The sequence below is a fragment of the Hyperoodon ampullatus genome (assembly GCF_949752795.1).
Source record: "Hyperoodon ampullatus genome assembly, chromosome: 1".
Classification (NCBI taxonomy): domain Eukaryota; kingdom Metazoa; phylum Chordata; class Mammalia; order Artiodactyla; family Ziphiidae; genus Hyperoodon; species Hyperoodon ampullatus.
In genome coordinates, this window is record NC_136914.1 from 82,684,167 (window position 1) to 82,704,569 (window position 20,403).

The 20,403-nt window shown below is 37.0% G+C and overlaps 1 protein-coding gene across 1 annotated transcript in view; it reads left to right on the forward strand.

Moving 5' to 3' along the window:
• Nucleotides 1-1,622: 1,622 nt before the first annotated feature.
• Nucleotides 1,623-20,403, forward strand: part of WDR19 (WD repeat domain 19) — a gene marked incomplete at its 5' end in the record, with an annotated part of 80,623 nt that continues 61,842 nt past the window's right edge. Inside the window, 9 exons of the mRNA XM_079699659.1 lie at nucleotides 1,623-1,664; nucleotides 5,149-5,229; nucleotides 6,374-6,486; nucleotides 6,763-6,936; nucleotides 14,956-15,026; nucleotides 15,491-15,663; nucleotides 15,747-15,861; nucleotides 16,728-16,834; nucleotides 17,990-18,112. Of these exons, the coding sequence (XP_079555785.1) occupies nucleotides 1,623-1,664; nucleotides 5,149-5,229; nucleotides 6,374-6,486; nucleotides 6,763-6,936; nucleotides 14,956-15,026; nucleotides 15,491-15,663; nucleotides 15,747-15,861; nucleotides 16,728-16,834; nucleotides 17,990-18,112 (999 nt within the window). The remainder of the gene's footprint in view (nucleotides 1,665-5,148; nucleotides 5,230-6,373; nucleotides 6,487-6,762; nucleotides 6,937-14,955; nucleotides 15,027-15,490; nucleotides 15,664-15,746; nucleotides 15,862-16,727; nucleotides 16,835-17,989; nucleotides 18,113-20,403) is intronic.

The following is a 20,403-nucleotide window of genomic DNA, read 5'->3' on the forward strand; positions in this document are numbered from 1 at the left end:
TCAAATTTAATACCACCAAAACCCATAGTTTTCCCTCTCATTGATGGCATTTCATCCTTTTAGATATTTAAGCCAAACCTTATTGTCATCCTTGACCCTTATCTTTCTCCTATGTTCCATACCTAATTTGCCAGAAAATTTGGTAGGATCTATCTACAAATATCTCCAGAATCAAGACTGTTCTCATCACCTCTACTGCTGCCACCATGGTGTGGGGCTCAGACATCTTTAGCCTGAATTTCTGGAATATCTTAACTGGTCTCCCTGCTTCAGATCTTTCCCTGCTATAGAATATCCTCAGCCCGGAGGCCACAGTGAGCCTTCTGCTCGGAACTCTCCAGTGGCTCTCCATGTCACCAAGGGTCAAAATCCTCACTATGGCCAGCCAAGCCCTCTGTGACCTGGCCCTTGGCGACTCTCTGACTTCATCTCTTACCCATCTTCTGGGACTTCACAGCTATACTCTCCTCCTACCTGAGCCTCTAACACACTGGCACACTCTGGCCTCAGGGTCTACTCACTTAACGACTATTTATTTAGAGCCTGCCTTCTGCATACATACTGTATTAGGTTCTGTAAGGGGTACATGAATAAAATAAACATGATCTCTGTCTCAATAACAGCTAAAATAGCTAACATTTATATGGCATTTCCTATATGCCTGGCACTATTCTAAGTGCTTTAACTCGTTTGATCCTCAACCCCTATGAGAGAGCTTCTACTATTATCCCCAATTTTTGGATGATGTGACTAAGGAATAGAAAGGTTAAGTCACTTACCCATGGTTTTGCAGTAAGTGGTGGAGCCACTTATTCAAAATAGGCAGTCTGCCTCCAGAATCTGTATACTTAATTAACCTTGGGGCTCTTGAGTATTTATCTATCCCAGGACCTTCAACAAATGCCCTCAGTGTCAAGCATGCAATTTCCACCCCAAAATGTGGTTTTTGCCCTGTCTAGATTGCTCAATAAAAAAAGTCCTGATACTTAGTAGCTGTCTAATATCCCATACTAGCTAAATGAGTCAACTCTTAACACAAGTCTCACTAAGGTGCATTCATATTTGTACCTCAGTGTTATCATGAATCATTGTATGTCCTTTAGTTATATATGCATAGTCAAAACTGTGATATTGAATCTGCTTATGCCAAGGGTCTCCCACACTGTGAAGAGTAGTAGAGATAGTAGAGATAGCTTCAGTGCTTTGAGATTTAAGCACATTTTGTGTTTAAGACATTATTGTGATAAGTTTGGTTATATGGTAAACAAACAAACTTGTCAAGGGGTGGAATATCTTTTTATGTTAGGACATATGCTCATATGCACATAAAAAATTGGAAAACAGGATTGCCCTCATATGCCTTTATCTTGATTTACAACTTGGTAATAAACTGTTTTAAATAAGGTTGCTTAGACACTAACTGCTGAGATTTTAAATTTCTTTTCTGTTTAATTTTCATAGTATATTATCTAAACTTTCAGATTAACATCACGGATATCTAAAATTTTTTTTGAGAATCAATATGTACAAAAATCATCTCTTTTTCAGGAAAACATACTAAGAGAATCACATGTGGATGTTGGAATGCAGAAAACATGCTCGCTTTAGGTGGTGAAGATAAAATGATTACAGTTAGTAATCAGGAAGGTGACACAATAAGACAGGTAATACAGTAACATCTCTTTGGTCTGCTATATTCAAATTTTCTTCCAAAACAAAGTTTGTCTATCAAAAAATTTAAAAATCTCTATGTGAGATATGTATACAATAACTTCACATTCTAAACATCAATTTTTTTAATGTATTAGGAAATTTTTCTTTAATATGAATACTTTATCCAAATATCCTCCTTTGTACATTTCCCATTGGCTAGTATTAGCATGGATTATCAGCTCTGTGGTTATAGTCAAACAGTATATTAGTGAAATAACTCTTATTTTATATACGTATATTTACGGCATAAATGTTAACAACTGGACTCAGTCAGGTAATGTAATCAACTGCCTGATTCTAAAGCCCACTCCTTTAGCTGATATGTTAAATTGCTTCCAAACTAATTCTAATTAAATTTAATTTTAGGATTAAATTTTACTGATGTTCAAATTTCCCAAGATTGATTAGATCTTCAGAGGCTCCTCTCAAGGGAATTTGTATTACCCATAGCTATAGAAGCTCACCAGTGGCAGAATTTCACTTTGGATGACTTGGCTTATGATTTATTACTTCTAGAGCAATATTGACATTCTTTGAATACCTGCTAGTTACATGGCACTGTGCTATGTACTATAGAAGAAATATGAAATATGACTACAGAAGAAATAAGAAATATGGCCCTATATTAACTATCTATTGCTGCATAATAAAATACCCTCAAAACTTAGCAGTTTAAAACAACAAACATTGCTTTGCAGTTTTTGTGGATGAGGAATCCAGGTGCAGCTAAGCTGGGTACTTCTGCCTCAGGGTCTCTCATGAGGCTGCAATCATTTTATCAGTCTGAGCTGCAGTCTTATCTGAAGGCTTGACTGGGGACCACAGCAAAGCAGCTGGCAAGAGAGTGAGAATAGTCATTCAAGACTTAAGCTGCAATCATTAATAAATAACCTGATCTCAAAATTATTTTTGCTGTATTCTGTTCTCTAGAGGTGAGTCACTAGGCCCAGCCTACACTGAGGGGCTGGATGGGGATTACACAAAGGCATGAACACCAGGAGGTGAGGATCATTCCAGACCATCTTAGAGGCTGCCCACCATAGGCCCCCTACTCTCAAGAAGAGAAAACTAATCATGATAAAACATATATCATCTTATATGATTATCAAATTGTGTGATATAGCTTACAAGTCCTATAACATTTGTGAGACAGAGGAGATAAATGAAAGTTGGATTGTGAATCTGTAAGAGAAAAGATGATCTAAATCAGTCAGGGTATAGGCAAAACTATTGTAACAACGAGGCCCAAAATTACAAGGACTCTAAGAATATGGTAGTTTGGGTGGTTTTTCCTCTTTTTTTTTCTCATAAAACAGAGAGGGGTAAGCATGTCATCTATGTATCTCTGCTTCTCAAGGTTGTATAAATTCCCCCTTCCTTCCTTCCCCTCCCTTCCTTCCATCTTACTGTTCTGCCATTTTCTAGAGTGTTTTGCCCTCATGTACATGGTTAAAGCAAGCATACCAGCACCTCATTTCAGCCCCAGGCAAGGAAAAAAGAGAAGTGGAGTGCAAGAAATTTGTGAACGACCTAATCTGGAAGATGCAATCATAATTTCCATTCATATCATATATCCAGAACCTAGTTATATGGTCACACCTTGCTGCTGCCAGGGAAGCTGCAAATTTAGTCTCCCTAGGTGATCATGTGCCCTGCTAAAACTTGTTTTAATGGGTATTGTAAGACATTTAGCAGTCGCTATCATTCACTCCAAGCAGAACAGAACAAAGATAAAAGGAAAAACTTATTACAGCTCGTTCATGGCTTATTCCAGACTGGACTGACTGAAGATTTGGACTTTGACTGAGAATTTATAGAAGATAAGTCTGAAGAAGAAAGTTGGTTCTTGTAACTGGAAAGCTTTGAAAGTGAGATAGAAGTAACTCAATCATGTTGAGCAGACCATAGCATGATTACAGTGGTTCTTAAGGAAGGTTAATATGGCATTACAATAGAGATGTTAATATATATATATATATATATATATATAGCATTACTGTAAAAAATAGTTTCTAGAAACCTTGTAATTTTGATCCATCTATATTGGTGTCCTTTAGAATTAGAATGCTACAGGTCCCCCCTCTTGTATCCATATCACACATCATCAGTAGATATTGGCTTTTTTTTTCTTCAATGAATCAAGACCTTAGAATACTTTTCCACACATAACATCCAAGGAAGCCACTACCACTGAGCCATTATTAACATACAAGACAACTCTTTCCCATTTTTAATCCCCAAGAAGTATGTTTCCAGAATTTGGCATACTACTTAAGTTATGATGCAGTAAACAAAACATACATTATAAGTATTGTTTTGTCTGGTATTTTCTCTGCATTGCTTTGACTTGGCTATTCTGCAGAGCACTCCATTGTAACTTGTGTGGATTTATCTTTATTTATCCTGCTGAGGACTTGTCTTGCTTCCTGAATCTGAAGATTGCTGTCTTTCATCAATCCTGGAAAGTTCTTAGTCATTATCTCTTTGAAATTCACCTCTCGCCATTTCTATTCTGTCTTACAAGAGCAACTGTTAGACATATGTTGGATCTTCTTATATCTCTTGATGTCTCTTTCATAGTTTCTTTTTGTCACTCTTTGCAATCTTCAGGATAATTTCCTCAAATCAGTTAACTTATTCTTTCTTCAAATTTGTCTAATCTTCTGTCCATCCCATTGAGTCTTTATTTTAATGGCTCTACTTTTTATCTGTAGAAAGTACTTTGTAGTTCTTTTTAAAATCTGCCTGGACTCTTAAAGAAAGTGTTGTCTTTTCTTATATTTATGAGTCCTTTTATATTTTTAGCCATTTTAAATGTATTTATGATCTCTTTCTGATAATTCTGTTCTTTTTAGATCTGGTGACTCTTCCTCTTGATCCATTGTTTGTTTCTGAGTTTTCTCATTTTGAATTGTGAGCTCATCTCCAGCAGGGCTTGACTGTGGAAGTTTTTTGAAGCCTTTGAAGAAGCTTTAGATTCGTTTTGGCCAAACACTGCAGGGAGTTTCTAGACCACTCAAAGTATAACTTTGGACCTTAGACCACAATGAGCATAGGAGGGAAAGTTTTTGATTTTAAAAGAATTTTTTCTGACCCAAAGCCCAGCTTGAGCCAAATGGGCTTCCTTATTGTCTCCCTTTACCAGAGCTGCTGCTCTGGATATCTGCAGCATCAGTTTCTGCACACACTTTGGTTTTCAATTTGATCTTTGCTTATGGTCCCTGGAAATCTTCCTAACCTTCTTTCAAGCTTATCTTAGCCATTTAATAAGATACGTGTTCAGTTTCATCCAGAATTTCTAGAAGTTTGTAGCAGTGGGATTTTCAGGTTGTTAGTCCAACCTGTAACAGAAATGAAAACAAGTTACCTGTTTTAGTAATAGAATGAATTTGATTTTGGGGTTTATTCATAGTGATAGTATTTTCACCCTTGCAGACACCAGTGAGATCAGAGCCTGGCGACATGCAGTTTTCCATGATGAAGACTGATGACCGAACCTCCACTGCTGAAAGCACGGTAAGAGTTCTAAATCCAATCCAGGCCCAAATTATTTTGGTAATTTTTTAGGATATTCTGTCTCCTTTTCTAGTATGGTTCAGAATCTATAGTGATAAATAAATTATAGTCCTTCACTTATTAAACCAATGCAGGCCCCAGTTTCTCAGGCCTAAATGTTTTTTCTGCTGCCACCTAATATCACAGCAAGTGAGGACAGTTTCCTGTTACACTTGCTGCTCTTCTTATTCTTATGGTAGCAAAAACAGTGGGGGCACCTTGAAAAGCAAGAGTGTTGATTTCTCTATCATTTTTTTAAATTTTCACTCTATCAGATGTGGGGACCAGAGCTATGGAAATTATAGTTTTATTTTTTTAATACCTTAGATTGTTTTCCCTGCCACATTTTAACATTCTGAAATCCAGATGATTTTCACAATCAACAAGAATATATTTAATGAAGTAATGTTCCTTTATTTCTCAAAAAGCTATTATTAAAGTGATAATAACTCCTAACTGGTAGCGTCTTAGAATCAAGGAAATATATCAAAATGTTTCTCTTTACATATATATATCCATTACCCTTAATGAGCCCAAATAAGTAATGCACTCTTTTCTCTCCCCAACACAGTTAGACCCTCAACTGAGAATTATAGTTAAGTACCAACTTGTAACAGCGGGATAGTAGTCTAGCCACACTGACCAGTGCCCTGCAGGTGATGGGAAGAGTGATGATATAAAAAGCCGAGCTAGATTATCCACACAGGTGTGGACCTGTAATCCCAGATAGCCCAAAATCAAAATCAGACGGCCTTAGAAGACTCTCTATACTCCGGATATGAATTCAGTTTCAATGGAAGTATGTCAGACCTACCTCCCTGTACTGCACAGGACTCATATTAGAGGTACATCGAGCTATTTTAGTGTACTTCCAAGGGTGTATTGCATATATGTAAAGCCAAGTATCCTTCCCAGACTGTATATTAGTAAAATGTTACAAATGTTTTGAGTTAGTCACATTGTTACCTTACTAATTATAACATTTAACATGCTAAATTTGGCTCATTGTTTTTCTAAATTAGGTTTATGCTCTTTGGATTTGCTTATTAGTCTTTTCATGAAGTGCTGAGTAATTCATTTCATAATCTCTTTTCTTTTCTGGCAGATAAGTGTAGTGGTTGGCAAGAAAACTTTGTTTCTTTTTAATCTGAATGAACCAGATAACCCAATTCATCTGGAGTTTCGGCAGTGCTACGGCAACATTGTCTGCTATAGTTGGTATGTACAAAAGCTCATTACAGAAGGATACCCCTGTGTTTTCCCTTACTAATTATATTTAATTTTTGTCTGTAGCATTTTCACTTCTCTATGTAACATTTTCTGGATTATAGTCTATGATTTATTATGTGGAACTACCTAGCATAGTATCTGACAAATAGGCCCTTGATAAATTATATTCTCTAATTCCTTAGTTTTAAGGTATTTGCTTATTTACTGTATTGCAAATGATAGTTAATCTTCCTTTTTACTGTATTATTGCCTTTGTTGCTATAGGTATGGTGATGGCTACATCTTGATTGGTTTTTCACGTGGAATTTGTTTGGTCATTTCCACTCATATTCAAGAGATCGGTCAAGAGATATTTCAGACTCGTGACCATAAAGATAGTCTAACCAGTATTGCAGTATCACAGACCCTTAACAAAGCTGCTACATGTGGTGATAACTGGTAAGTTATATTCACATGTTCCCAGGAAAGCTTATATAAGGAGTATTCAAGAGATTCAACAGGACATTGTTAACTAATGTGAATCTATCAACCATAGTTGCACTGTTAGAATATGTTTGCAGTTGAAAATTCCTAACATGTCTTTACCTCTGCCTTTAACACTCGGGGTAATACCTAAAATACTAAATGCGTACTAAATACAAAACCTAAAATGGAGTATGCTTGAAAATCAATCTTAAAAATAAAATAGGCACTTCTGGGTAACATGGAGTAAGCACGCTCCACCCTGTCACTCTCACTGAATACAGCCATAAAACCTGAACAGAATCCATGGAACAGCTATTTAAGGACTCTGAAAAGTAAATAGTAGCAGGCAGATTGGAGAAGAAGGCCGGCGTTTGAAGTATCACTGAGCCAGTGGTGAGTCTCCCATTTGTCTTCTGGTCTCTCTCAGCCAGGACTCAAGGCAGCCTGAAACCTGGACCCTGGATGTAAGCACCAGGCAGAGAGAGAGAACTCTGAGAGAAGCCCTTTAGTTCTGGCTCAAGTTGCAGGAAAGAGAACTCCTAACACTCAGAGAAAGTTGGGGAAATCCCCCAATTTTTTTTTCTTTCTTTGTTCTCTCATGCCCCAGCCACCAAGCATTCTCACCATGGCAGTGACAGCAAGGACCCACAGGCACCTAAAACTCTGATGGACGGTAACCTTCCTCTCCAATTGGAGGAGCTGTGGTCCCGAGAAGCTGGGGCATACCCTTGTTATTTATTTTTCTCTCTGTCCTCTCACTACTTGGCTGCAGGCACAGTTGTAGGAGGTACAAGGTAGAGCAGAGCAACTAGAGCCCCAGCTTTCCTGCTGGAAGCTTTCCTGCTGGAAGACCAAAAAGGGGAGCCCCAGGGAACCAGAATATACCAGGGAGGTCCTAGAGAAGGAGAAACTCTGGAAAGCAACCCTATAAAGATATTTATGAACTCCCAGGTTCATCCCTGAGCTGTGTGTGTGTATCACATCCTAAACACATACCAAAGACTTTGAGAACTGAAATAAGGGATAGATCATAGCCCATGTCCTATACTGGCCAAAGAGTAGGGCATACAGGGACATATCTGAGTACCACTGCAAAGGCTTTGGAAGTGGAACTGACATTGAAATCATAACCCACAGAAGGCTGGTTAAAATGTGTGGCCTGAACCCAACTGGGCTGTTTGCCTGCTTAAAAAAAGAAAAAAAAAATTAACCTTCTCTGTGGGATTTAAACAAGACAGAGTCTCATAACATAATATTCAAAATGTCCAGAATATAACCCCACATTACTTGACGTATGAAGAATCAGGAAAATTTCAACTCACTTGAGAAATGGCAATCAAAAGACACCAATGCCAAGATGAAGCAAATAGCAGCTATTATAAAAATGCTCCAAGAAGTAAGGGCTAGCATTCTCAAAACAGATGGGAACAGTCTCAGAATAGAAATAGATCTTATAAAGAAGAACCAAATGGAAATTCTGGGACTGAAAAAATAATATTAATGCAGTGTATGTAACACCAGAATGGAAATCACAGAGTAAAAGAGTTGGTGAAGTTGAAGGTAGAGCAATAGAAATATCCATTCAGACCCAGAGGAAAAAAAGATTGGAAAAAAAAAAAAAAATGAGCAGAGCCTCAGGGACCTGTGAAACTACCAAAGGTCTAACATTTGTGTCTTAAGAATCTCAGAAATGATGGCCGGAAACTCTCACATTTGGCAAAAGACATAAACCTATATATAAGTTCAGCAAACCCCAAAAGGGTAAATCCAAAGAAATCTAGGCCCAGACACATCATAATCAAACTGCTAAAAACTAAAGGCAAAGAAAAGATTTTGAAAGCAGCCAGAGAACATTTTGAATGACAGCAGATTTCTCACCATAAACCATAGAGGCCAGAAGGAAACTCACAACATTCTTAAAGTGCTGAAAGAAAAGAATTGTTAACCAAACCTCTATCTATCTATATCCAGTAAAAATATCCATCAGTAATGAAAGTGAAATAAAAACATCCTCAGATGAAGGAGAATGAAGAGAATTTACTGCCAGTGGACCTCCTCTAAAAGAATTGCTGAAGGAAATTCTTCAGATAGAAGAAAACAGATGACAGAAGGAAATTTGGAACATCAAGAATAAAGGAAAAGCAACAGTAATGGTAAATAGCTGGGTAGGTAAGGTGGAGGCAGGGGAGACTGTTGGTCACAAGGGCTATTGGTGAAGTCACATAAAGAACTTACATTTGCTTGTGTGGGCTGCTATGTAGGGCATGCATGTGCAGGAAGGACTAGTGTTAGTTTAAGGTCCCTGCAAGCCACTTGGCCAAGTAGATGCCAAGGCAGCTACATCATGGTGTAGCTTAGCTAAACTCTCAACAGACTTGGACCGTGTTGTAAACCAACCAGACCTAGCAGACATCTACAGAGCACTCCACCCAACAATAACAGAATGCATATTTTTTCCAAGCACCCATGGAACATTCACCAAGGTAGACCATATCCTGGACCATGAAACAAACCTCAGCAAATTGAAATTGAAATCATACAAAATGTGTTCTCTAACCATCATGTAATCATGCTTGAAATCAGTAGCAGAAAGACAACAAGAAATTCTCTAAACACTTGGAAACTAGACAACCTACTTCCATAACTCATGGGTCAAAGAGTAAATCTCAAAGCAAATTAAAAAATACATAGAACTTAGTGAAAATGGAATTGCAGCATATCAAAATATATGAGAGGCAGCTAAAGCATTTCTGAGAAGAAAATTTATAGTATAAATTCATACACAGGAAAGAAAAGATTTCAAATCAATTAGCTAAGTTCCTACCTCAAGAAACTAGAAAAAGAAGAGCAAAATAGGCCCAGAGCAGAAGGAAGAAAGTAATAAAGAGCAGAAATTGAAAATTAAAAAATAAAAAAATTAATTAAAAAGCTGGAATTTTTGAAAAAAAATGGTAAGTCTCTAGAAAGGATGACAAAAATAGAAGACACAAATCACCAATATCAGGAGTGAAATAGAGGTATCACTACAGATCTGAAAACCATTAAAAGGAGAAAGGAATACTACAAACAACTTTATACTCAGAAATTTGACAACTTAGAAGATAGGGAACACAACCCAATCAAAAAATGGGTGGAAGATCTAAATAAACATTTCTCTAAAGAAGACATACAGATGGCCAAAAAGCATATGAAAAGATGCTCAACATCATTAATTATTAGAGAAATGCAAATCAAAACTATAATGGGGTATCACCTCATACCAGTCAGAATGGCCATCATCAAGAAAATCTACGAAAAATAAATGTTGGAGAGGGTGTGGAGAAAAGGGAACCCTCCTACACTGTTGGTCAAAAAGATATGTGTACCCCAATGTTCATTGCAGCATTATTTATAATGGCCAAGACATGGAAGCAACCTAAATGTCCATCAACAGAGGAGTGGATAAAGAAGATGTGGTACATATATACATTAGAATATTACTCAGCCATAAAAAAGAACAAAATAATGCCATTTGCAGCAATATGGATGGACCTAGAGATTGTCATATTGAGTGAATAAGTCAGACAGAGAAAGACAAATATCATATGATATCGCTTATATGTGGAAGCTAAAAAAAATGGTACAAATAAACTTATTTATGAAACAGAAAGAGAGTCACAAATGTAGAAAACAAACCTATGGTTACCAGGGGGGAAGGGAGGGAAGGGATAAATTGGGAGATTGGGCTTGACATATACATACTACTATATATAAAATAGATAACTAATAAGGACCTACTGTATAGCACAGGGAACTCGACTCAATATTCTGTAATGACCTACATGGGAAAAGAACCTAAAAAATAGTGGGTATATGTATATGTATAACTGATTCACCTTTCTGTGTACGTGAAACTAACACAACATTGTAAATCAACTATATTCCAAAAAAAAAAAAAGAAACAGTTCTTCAAAAGCCACTATCAAAACTCAACCCAGATGAAATAGATAATCTGAATTAGCTCTGTAACCATTAAAGACATTGAATAATAATTTTAAAGCTCCTGAATAATAAATCTTCACATCCAGATGGTTTCACTGGAGAATTCTACCAAATATTTAAAAAAGAATTAACACCAATTTTACAAAATCTCTTCAGAAAGAGGAGGAAACACTTCTCAACTTATTTTACAAGGCTAGTATTACCCTATACCAAAGCAAATAAAGATAGTATTAAAAAAAGAAAGATGGGCTTCCCTGGTGGCGCAGTGGTTGAGAGTCCACCTGCCGATGCAGGGGACACGGGTTCATGCCCCGGTCAGGAAGATCCCACATGCCACAGAGCGGCTGGGCCTGTGAGCCATGGCCGCTGAGCCTGCGCGTCCGGAGCCTGTGCTCCGCAACAGGAGAGGCCACAACAGTGAGAGGCCTGCGTACTGCAAAAAAAAAAAAAGAAAGAAAACTAGAGATCACTGTCTCTCATGAACTTAGACACAAAAATCCTCAACAAAATTGAGCAAACTGAATCCAGCAATGTAAAAAAAAATTGTGCCTCATGACCAAGTGGGATTTATTCCAAGTATGCAAAGCTGGCTTAACATTCAAAAAATCAATGTAATTACCATATCATCAGTCAAAGAAGAAAAATCATATGATCACATCAATTGACACACACAATTCACTAAATCTAACACCTATTCATAATAAAAACTCTCAGCAAATTAGGAATAGAGGGGAATTACCTCAACTTGATAAAGAACATCTACAAAAAACGTATAGATAACATTACATTCTATGGTGAAAGACTGAATGCTAGCCCCCTAAGATTGGGAACAAGGCAAGGATATCCACCTTCATTACTCTAACTCAATCTAATATTAGACATTCTGGTCACTGCAGTAAGGCAAGAAAAAGAAATAAACCACATCCAGATTGGAATGGGAGAAGTATAACTATTTTTATTTGCAGGTGACATGTTTGTCTATGTAGGAAATCCCAAGGAATCTACAAACTCTTAGAACTAAAACTAATAAGTGAGTTCAGCAGGGTGGCAAGATACAAGGTCAACACACAATCAATTGCATGTCTATGTACTAACAATGAACATGCGGAAACCAAATTTAAAATATACAATTTTTAATCCAAAGAAAATGAAATACTTAGATACACACTTCACAAAATATGTACAAGGTCTGTATGCTGAAAACTACAAAATGCTGCTGAAAGAACTCAAAGAAGATACAAGTAAATGGAGAGACATAATGTGTTCATAGAGTGGGAGACTCAACACAGTAAAGATTCCAATTCTCTCCAAATCGATCTATAGATTTAATGAAATTCATATCTGAACCCCAGCATGATTTTTTGTAGAGAAAGCTTATTCTAAAATATATATGCAAAATCATAGGCCCTAAAATAGCCAACAGCAGTCTTTTAAAAAGAACAATAAAATTTTACCTGATATTAAAGCTTAGTATGTAGCTACAGTAATCAAGGCCATAGATTAATGGGAACAGAATAGAGAAGCCAGAAATAAACCCACACAAACATGCACATCTGATTCTTGACAAAAATGCAAAAGTAATTAAATAGAATTAAAATAGCCTTTTCAACAAATGGTGCTAGAGCAGTTGGAGATCCATACACCAAAAAAATTAACCTGAACCTAAACCTCACACCTTAATCAAAACTTAACTCAATGCATCAGGGACTTAAATGTAAAATGTAAAACTGTGTAAAACAGGAAATCTTTTGGATCTAGGGCTAGGCAAACAGTTCTTAGATTTGAAACCAAAAACATCTATATGAGGAGAAATTGCTAAATTAGGTTTCATCAAAATTTAAAACTTTTGCTCAGTGGAAGATTCTGTTAGGAGAATGAAAGGATAAGCAGCAAAATGAGAGAAGATATTTTGCAAACCACGTATCCAACAGAGGACTAGTGTCTGGAATACATAAAGGGCTCTTTCAAAACTCAAAAGTAAAAAACCCAACAGTCCAAGTAGAAATGGGTAAAAGACATTTCAGCAAAGAGGATATACAGACAGTAGATAAACACATGAACAGATGTTCAACATCATTAACTATTAGGGAAATGCCAACTAAAACCACAGTGAGATATCACTACACATCTATAAGAATGGCTATAATTAGGGACTTCCCTGGTGGTCCAGTGGTTAAGAATCCACCTTCCAGTGCAGGGGACATGGGTTCAATCCCTGGTCAGGGAACCAAGATCCCACATGCTTCAGGGCAACTAAGCTCATGCACTGCAACTACTGAGCATTCAAGCCACAACTAGAGAGCCTGCGTGCCACAACTACAGAGAAGCCCGAGCACTGCAACAAAGAGTCCGTGCGCCGCAACAAAAGATCCCGCCTGCTGCAACTAAGACCCGACACAGCCAAAAATAAACAAATATTTTTTAAAAAGAATGGCTATAATTTAAAATATGTAGTGATAACACCAAATGTTGGTGAGGGTGAGGAGAATCTGGATCATTCATACATTGCTGGTAGGAATGTAAATTGGTACAGCTACTCTGGAAAACAGTTTGGCAGTTTCTTAAAAAAACTAAACATGCAGTTACACTCCTGGCCGTTTTCCCCAGAGAAACCAAAACATGTTCACAGAAAACTCTGAATATGAATGTTTATAGCACCTTTATTTGTAATAGTTGAAAACTAGAAACAATCCAGGTGTCCTTCAGTGGGTGAACGGTTAAATAACCTGGTATTCCATAGTGTGAAATACTACTCAGCAATAAAAAGGAACAAACTATTCATGCACGCAAAAACTTGGATGAATCTCCAGAGAACTATGATTGAAGAAAGGTAATCCCCATAGGTTGCATACTGTATGATTTCATTTACATAATATTCTTGAAATGATAAAGTTATAGAAGCAGAACAGACTAATGGTGGCTGGAGGTTAGGGATAGCTCCGGGGTGTGGTGGGGAGGAAGGAGGTAAGTGTGTTTATAAAAAGGGACATACAAGGGATCGTTGTGGTGATGGGAACCCTCCTGTATCCTGACTGTGGTTGTGGCTCTCAGGAACCTCCTGTGTGAAAAAATCTCATAGAACTAAACACACACACACACACACACACACACACACACACACACACACACACACACACACACACACACAGTACAAGTAAGACCAGGGACATCTGAATAAGATTCATGGATTTTATCAACGTCAACATCCTGATTATGATATTATACTATAGTTTTTCAAGGTGTTACCATTGGGGAAAAAGGTAAAAGTTACACAGAATCTCTCTGTTACTTCTTACAACCACATGTGGACCTATAATTATATCAAAATTAAAAGTTTAATTAAATGAAAACATTTAATGTTTTAAATGAAAGGAAAAATATATAAGTGGGACAGTGGGAGGGAGGAGAAGGGAGGAAGGAAGGAGAGGGGAAGGGAGACAGGAAGAAAGAAATGTTGCAACCATTAGGTCCCGCTACACAGCTTTCATTCGCATTAGCCTACTTACTCTTCCCAATAACCCCGTGAAGTAACATTATGCCTGCATTTTTCAGAGCTTTCCACCTAGGCCTTGTGATTCCAAATTGAATGCTCTTTCTATTATACGTCACTTCTTTTTGTAGGAAAAAACTCTTGGGATGAGCGGGGTGGGGCGGGGCGGTGGGGAGGACACATTGCAAAGAGAAACCTGCTTCAGCTTGCAATAATTAATACTGCTCAGGGGAATATTTTCCTACTCAAACTTTTCTTCAGGATAACTTAAACCTCCTTGTTCCTGAAGCTGTAGATTAGAGAGCTGAGACACAACCCTACCCCACAACTCAACAAACAAACAAAAATTTAAAGGATAAAATATAATTAAATATAGAAAATTTAATATTTTCTTACCTTAACCCAGTGGATCCTCCTTTTTTTTGAAGAACACTGACCTGTTCCATAGCTTATAATTGTTTGTGAAGAAAAACAATTTAACTTAGCGGTCATATTTAAAGGACTTTTTTTTAATTTTTCAGCATTAAAATCCATGACTTGGCAGAATTAAAAGACATGTATGCTATAATCAACCTGGATGATGAAAATAAAGGTACTGATTTTTCTGTAGCAGAATGACATTTTATTGTTTCGATTACAGAGAGTAATGTGTTACTGTATGGTTTGCATTAATTATAGGAGGAATAAAATTAACACCTTTCACTAGAGTTCCCTAAGATAGCCTCCTTATTTCAGTAATTATGTTGAGTCATACTCCTTGACTAGAAGCATATAAGTCCACTTTGATTCAAAGATTTCTGGTGCGTTTTATCCCAAATCCGGTTGCAAAAACTAAATTCTTACATACCTTCCCTTTGAGCCAGTGTTGAATGAATCAGGGCTCATGTTCATAAGCCAATCCATGATGAACGTCCTAGTCTAAATAAAGACTATTTAAACTATTTTTAAAATTTGAAGATTTTTATGCCTCTAGCAGCTTAAGTGAAGAGAGTTGCTTGTTTGCCTGCAACAGTATCTCTGTTTTTGAATAATCCTTTATTATGTCCATTATTTCAGGATTGGGCACCTTGTCCTGGACAGATGATGGTCAGTTGCTGGCACTGTCTACCCAGAGGGGATCGCTCCATGTTTTCCTGACCAAGCTCCCTGTCCTCGGGGATGCCTGCAGCACCAGGATTGCATATCTCACCTCCCTCCTTGAAGTCACCATAGCCAATCCTGTTGAAGGAGTATGAAAATGCTGTTACTTTTATTTATTAATAAAATCAAAACAGTTTCAGCAGTTAACTACTGTTATTTTTCCCTATTATAGGAGCTACCAGTCACAGTTTCTGTGGATGTGGAACCCAACTTTGTAGCAGTAGGGCTTTATCACCTGGCTGTGGGAATGAATAATCGAGCTTGGTTTTATGTCCTTGGAGAGAACGGCAAGTCTAAATCCAGTTGTTTTCTTATCTAGCATATAATTTGTTTTTATTTAGGAAGCACTGATAGTTTCTTTTAAGACCAAGTCTTTCACTCTTTTTCTTCAGACATCTCTTTCTTAGTTTAAATGGTTTTGCAAATCCTCTAAAAATTTTGCATAATTTTTGGAAAGGTTTTATTCTTTACCTTTGTTGTGAAGACACCGTGGTATAGTGGGGCAGAGTGTGATCTTTAGAACTGGGCCCTGGGTTCAAATTCCCTTCTGCCCCTTTTAGCTGGGTGCCTGTAGACAAATTCTTTACCCCTCTGAGCCTTGGTTTACTCATCTGGAAAATGAGGATTCTTCTACTTATGAGGAAAATTAAATGAAATAAAATGTGTGATCTGCTTTTGCACACAGTCTTTCTTAGGCACTTCTTGGTCTGGTGGGTACTTAGTAAATGTTGATTCCCTCCCCCGCTGTATTCTTTGAAAAATGACCATTAGCATCTGAAGGGAGCCTTGCTTTTTCTTCCCCTCCTTCCTCCTCTCCACCCCTTTCCCCACTGGAGGTCAGATATCCCTCAGGAACAGAGCCAACCTGAGAATTATCGTTAGATGTTCTATTAAGCTTATTGTCACTAAGGTTTAATTTTTGGCTGTTTTGCATGTGATTTTATTTTACGTTACTTTGTTTCATGTGAACCACTATGAAATTCCTGAAGGCAAATTTATATGGCAACTAAGATTTTCTTTAGAATGGCTAAAATAAAAATTTTAGGTTCAGAATATTCTTGCAAAGGCACACGTTTAAAACTTATTTGCAAATCATTAATTAGATCATTTTATTTATATTTTAATGTGTTTGGTTTTGTTTTAATTGCTGCAGCTGTTAAAAAATTGAAAGATGTGGAGTATCTGGGGACAGTAGCCAGCGTTTGCCTTCATTCTGACTATGCAGCTGCACTTTTTGAAGGCAAAGTCCAATTACATTTGGTAAGTATAATTTTGATGTCCTGAGGCCTGCTCAGGTAAGTGATGAACAGGCTAATGTTTTATTATCAAGAACTTTGGTCAAGAAGCGACCATATGCTTTGTGACCACCTAGAGGGGTGGGATATGGAAGATTGGAGGGAGCACAAGAGGGAAGAGATATGGGAACATATGTATATGTACAGCTGATTCACTTTGTTATACAGCAGAAACTAACACACCATTGTAAAGCAATTATACTCCAATAAAGATTTTTAAAAAACAAACAAACAAAAAACAGCATTAAGGTAAAAACTAGGAAATCTGAATAAAGTATGGAGTTATGTTATAAATGATGTTTCAATATTGGTTATTATTTGTGATAAACATACCATACTCATGTAACGTGTCAATGATAGGGGAAACCTGGTGTGGGGTATATGAGAACTCTACTATCTTCACATCTTCTCTGAAAATCTTAAAAGCATTCTAAAATAAAGATTTATTTTTAAAAAATAAAAAAAATAAAGAAGCAACCATATGACAGACTAACTAGAAAGCCAGATGTGGATAAAGGATTAACAGAACTCCTTACCCTTCTGCACGAGCTGTTCAGTTGACTCCCAAGCTCTGTTCCCATGAAACCTGACAAGAGTTTCAGCTGTGCTACTCACAACATTGCTTATGGTAAAAGTGACTGTGTAGACTGCATCTAGGAGGAACTATAAGTAAATTGTAAAAACTGATGGGAATGCCATACGTCTGGCTTCCTGGAATGCACTGACCCATGTATTTGGACATGTCACTTGTGGGGATCTTGAAACTATGTCTGTTGAGTTGCTCAAAAGATATTGGCCCCTGAAATATGGGGCTTCTCAACCAGGGCATCCCCCACATCTGTTTCTTGGCTCTTTGCTTCTGGGAAGCCAAAGAGACTAGCTACTAGACAACTGCAGAGCCTGCTGCGGAGACTATTCCTATTAAAAGGGATGTTTAATGTGCCCTGCTGGCATGCTGGGTTCCTTCCTGATATCTTTCTGAGTAAACTGGTCTGTGATAGTTTGGTGAGTCTGAATGTTTAGCTGAACTTAAGAAAAAGACTCTCCCCTACCCCTTAAATGTTGCAAACCAGGTTTATTCAGATAAATCTATGATCCACTATTATTCTTTATGTTTTAGATAGAAAGTGAAGTGTTGAATGCTAAAGAAGAACGTGAGACTCGACTTTTCCCAGCAGTGGATGATAAGTGCCGTATTTTATGTCATGCCTTAACTGGTGATTTCCTCATCTATGGCACAGATGTACGTATTGTCTTCCTTAATATAGGACATGGGGGAATTTCTCATTTTTACTTTGTAATTTGTTTATTATATATGTGTTTATATACATCTATTATATAGATATCATATGTGCAACTACAAACATTATATACTTATGTAGAGCACATAGGTGGCGTGATTTGCCAGTGTCAAGTGCTTTTGTAACTATAAGCAATTTTGATGGCACAACGGCTTTGGAGTCTGGACAATCTGGGCTCAGATACTAGCTGTCTTACTTGCTACTTCCTGCTTGACACCTCCCAGCCTCATTTTCCTTATCTAGACGCTTCAAGGATTTAATTTGATGACAAATGTAAGACACGTCATTCAACTTTAGCTCTCCAGTGCCTACTGGAGATGTGCCTGCTAAATGCCATTTAGTGGGCATTTAATTAAAATTAATTGAATATTGAGAATCCCACTTCAATGTTTTCTCTTTTGAACCACCAATACCCTGTACTCCTAAATATTACATTAGCCACATATACATAAAACGTAGTTTAGTAATAGCATCTTATATTTGTAAAAAAGTTTTCAGAGTTTTTCAAAGCATATCATACCTCTTACCTTGCTTAGCCTCTAGAAGAATTCAGTAAAGTTGGTTTAAAAAAAAAAAAAGCATTGTTTTCCACGTTAGAAAACAATTATTCACTGTTTCAAAGGTTCCATTTTCTCATACTGTTTTCTAAACCGAGCATATTTTAAAACATGCTTATTGCCAGAAGAGAGACTTTTTAAATTTAAGTTTGACCACAAATAATGAGTCTTTGAGCTGTATACACAAGTAGGGTGGGTTTCATGTATCAGGTAAAGTGGTAAATGATACGGTAAATAAGTAGTAAATATAGTCATAAATATATAAGCAGAAAAGTTTTAGAGATAAGGATACTGAAGATTAAGTTAGTAAGTTTGTAGTAGAGGTGGACTTAACAAGCAAGATTTTCTGATGGAAAATCTACTCTTCCCACTGTGCCACACAGCATTGTGAAGTAAGAACTCAAAGTGTAGTAATCTGCCAATAACGTAGCATTTATCTCTATCTCAGTTTCTTTTTTTTATTGAGGTATAATTGACATATAACATTATATTAGTTTCAGGTGTGCAGCATAATGATTCAGTATTTGTACATATTGCAAAATGGTAACCCTCTAGTTAACATCCATCACCACACAGAGTTACAAAATCTTTTTTTCTTATAAAATATCTCATTCTTGAGTGATTCGGAAAATATCGGGTTTTTTTAACAACTTTATTGAAGTATAATTGCTATACAATAAACCACACTATTGAAAGTCTATAATTTGATAAGTTTTGACATATGTGTATCCTGTGAAAGCACCATCAACTTAATCAAAATAATGAACATATTCATCACCCCCAAAAGTTTTCTCATGACCCTTTATGATTCCTTCTTCCCGTCCCTCCCCACTCAGTGGTTTCAGTCACTATAAATGAGTTTGTCTTTTCTAGAGTTGTATATAAATGGAATCATATAGTAGGCGCTCCTTTTGTCTGGCTCAGTATAGTTATTTTGAGATTCATCCATGTTGGTGTGTGTGTCAATAGTTCATTCCTTTTTCTTGCTGGGTAGTATTCCACAGTATGCATATATCATAATTTGCTTATCCATGAACCTATGGATGGACGTTGGTGTTACTTCCAGTTTGGAATATTTACAAATAAAGCTGCTATAAACAAATTTGTGTTCAAGTCTTTGTATAGACATATGCTTTCTTTTCTCTTGGATAAATGCCTAGAAGTAGAATGATATGTCATATAACAAGTGTATGTTTAACCTTTTAAGAAACTGACAGACTCTTCTAAATTAATTGGTTGTACCATTTTACATTCCCATCAACAGTGTATGAGTGCTCCAATTCCTCTACATCCTCACTAACACTTGATATGATCGGTCTTTTACATTTTAGCCACTCTAATAAGTGTGTAGTGATACCTCATTGTGATTTTAATTTGCATTTCACTAATGGACTAATGATGTACAACATCTTTTCATATGCTTATTTGCTAGCTGTATATCTTTGGTGAAGTGTCCAAGTTTTTTGACCATTTCTTTTTTTTTAAATTTACTTATTTATTTATTTATTTTTGGCTGCATTGGGTCTTCGTTGCTGCGCGTGGGCTTTCTCTAGTTGCAGCGAGCAGGGGCTACTCTTCATTGTGGTGCACAGGCTTCTCGTTGCAGAGCACAGGCTCTAGGCACGCAGGCTTCAGTAGTTGTTGCACATGGGCTCAGTAGTTGTGGTTTGCAGGCT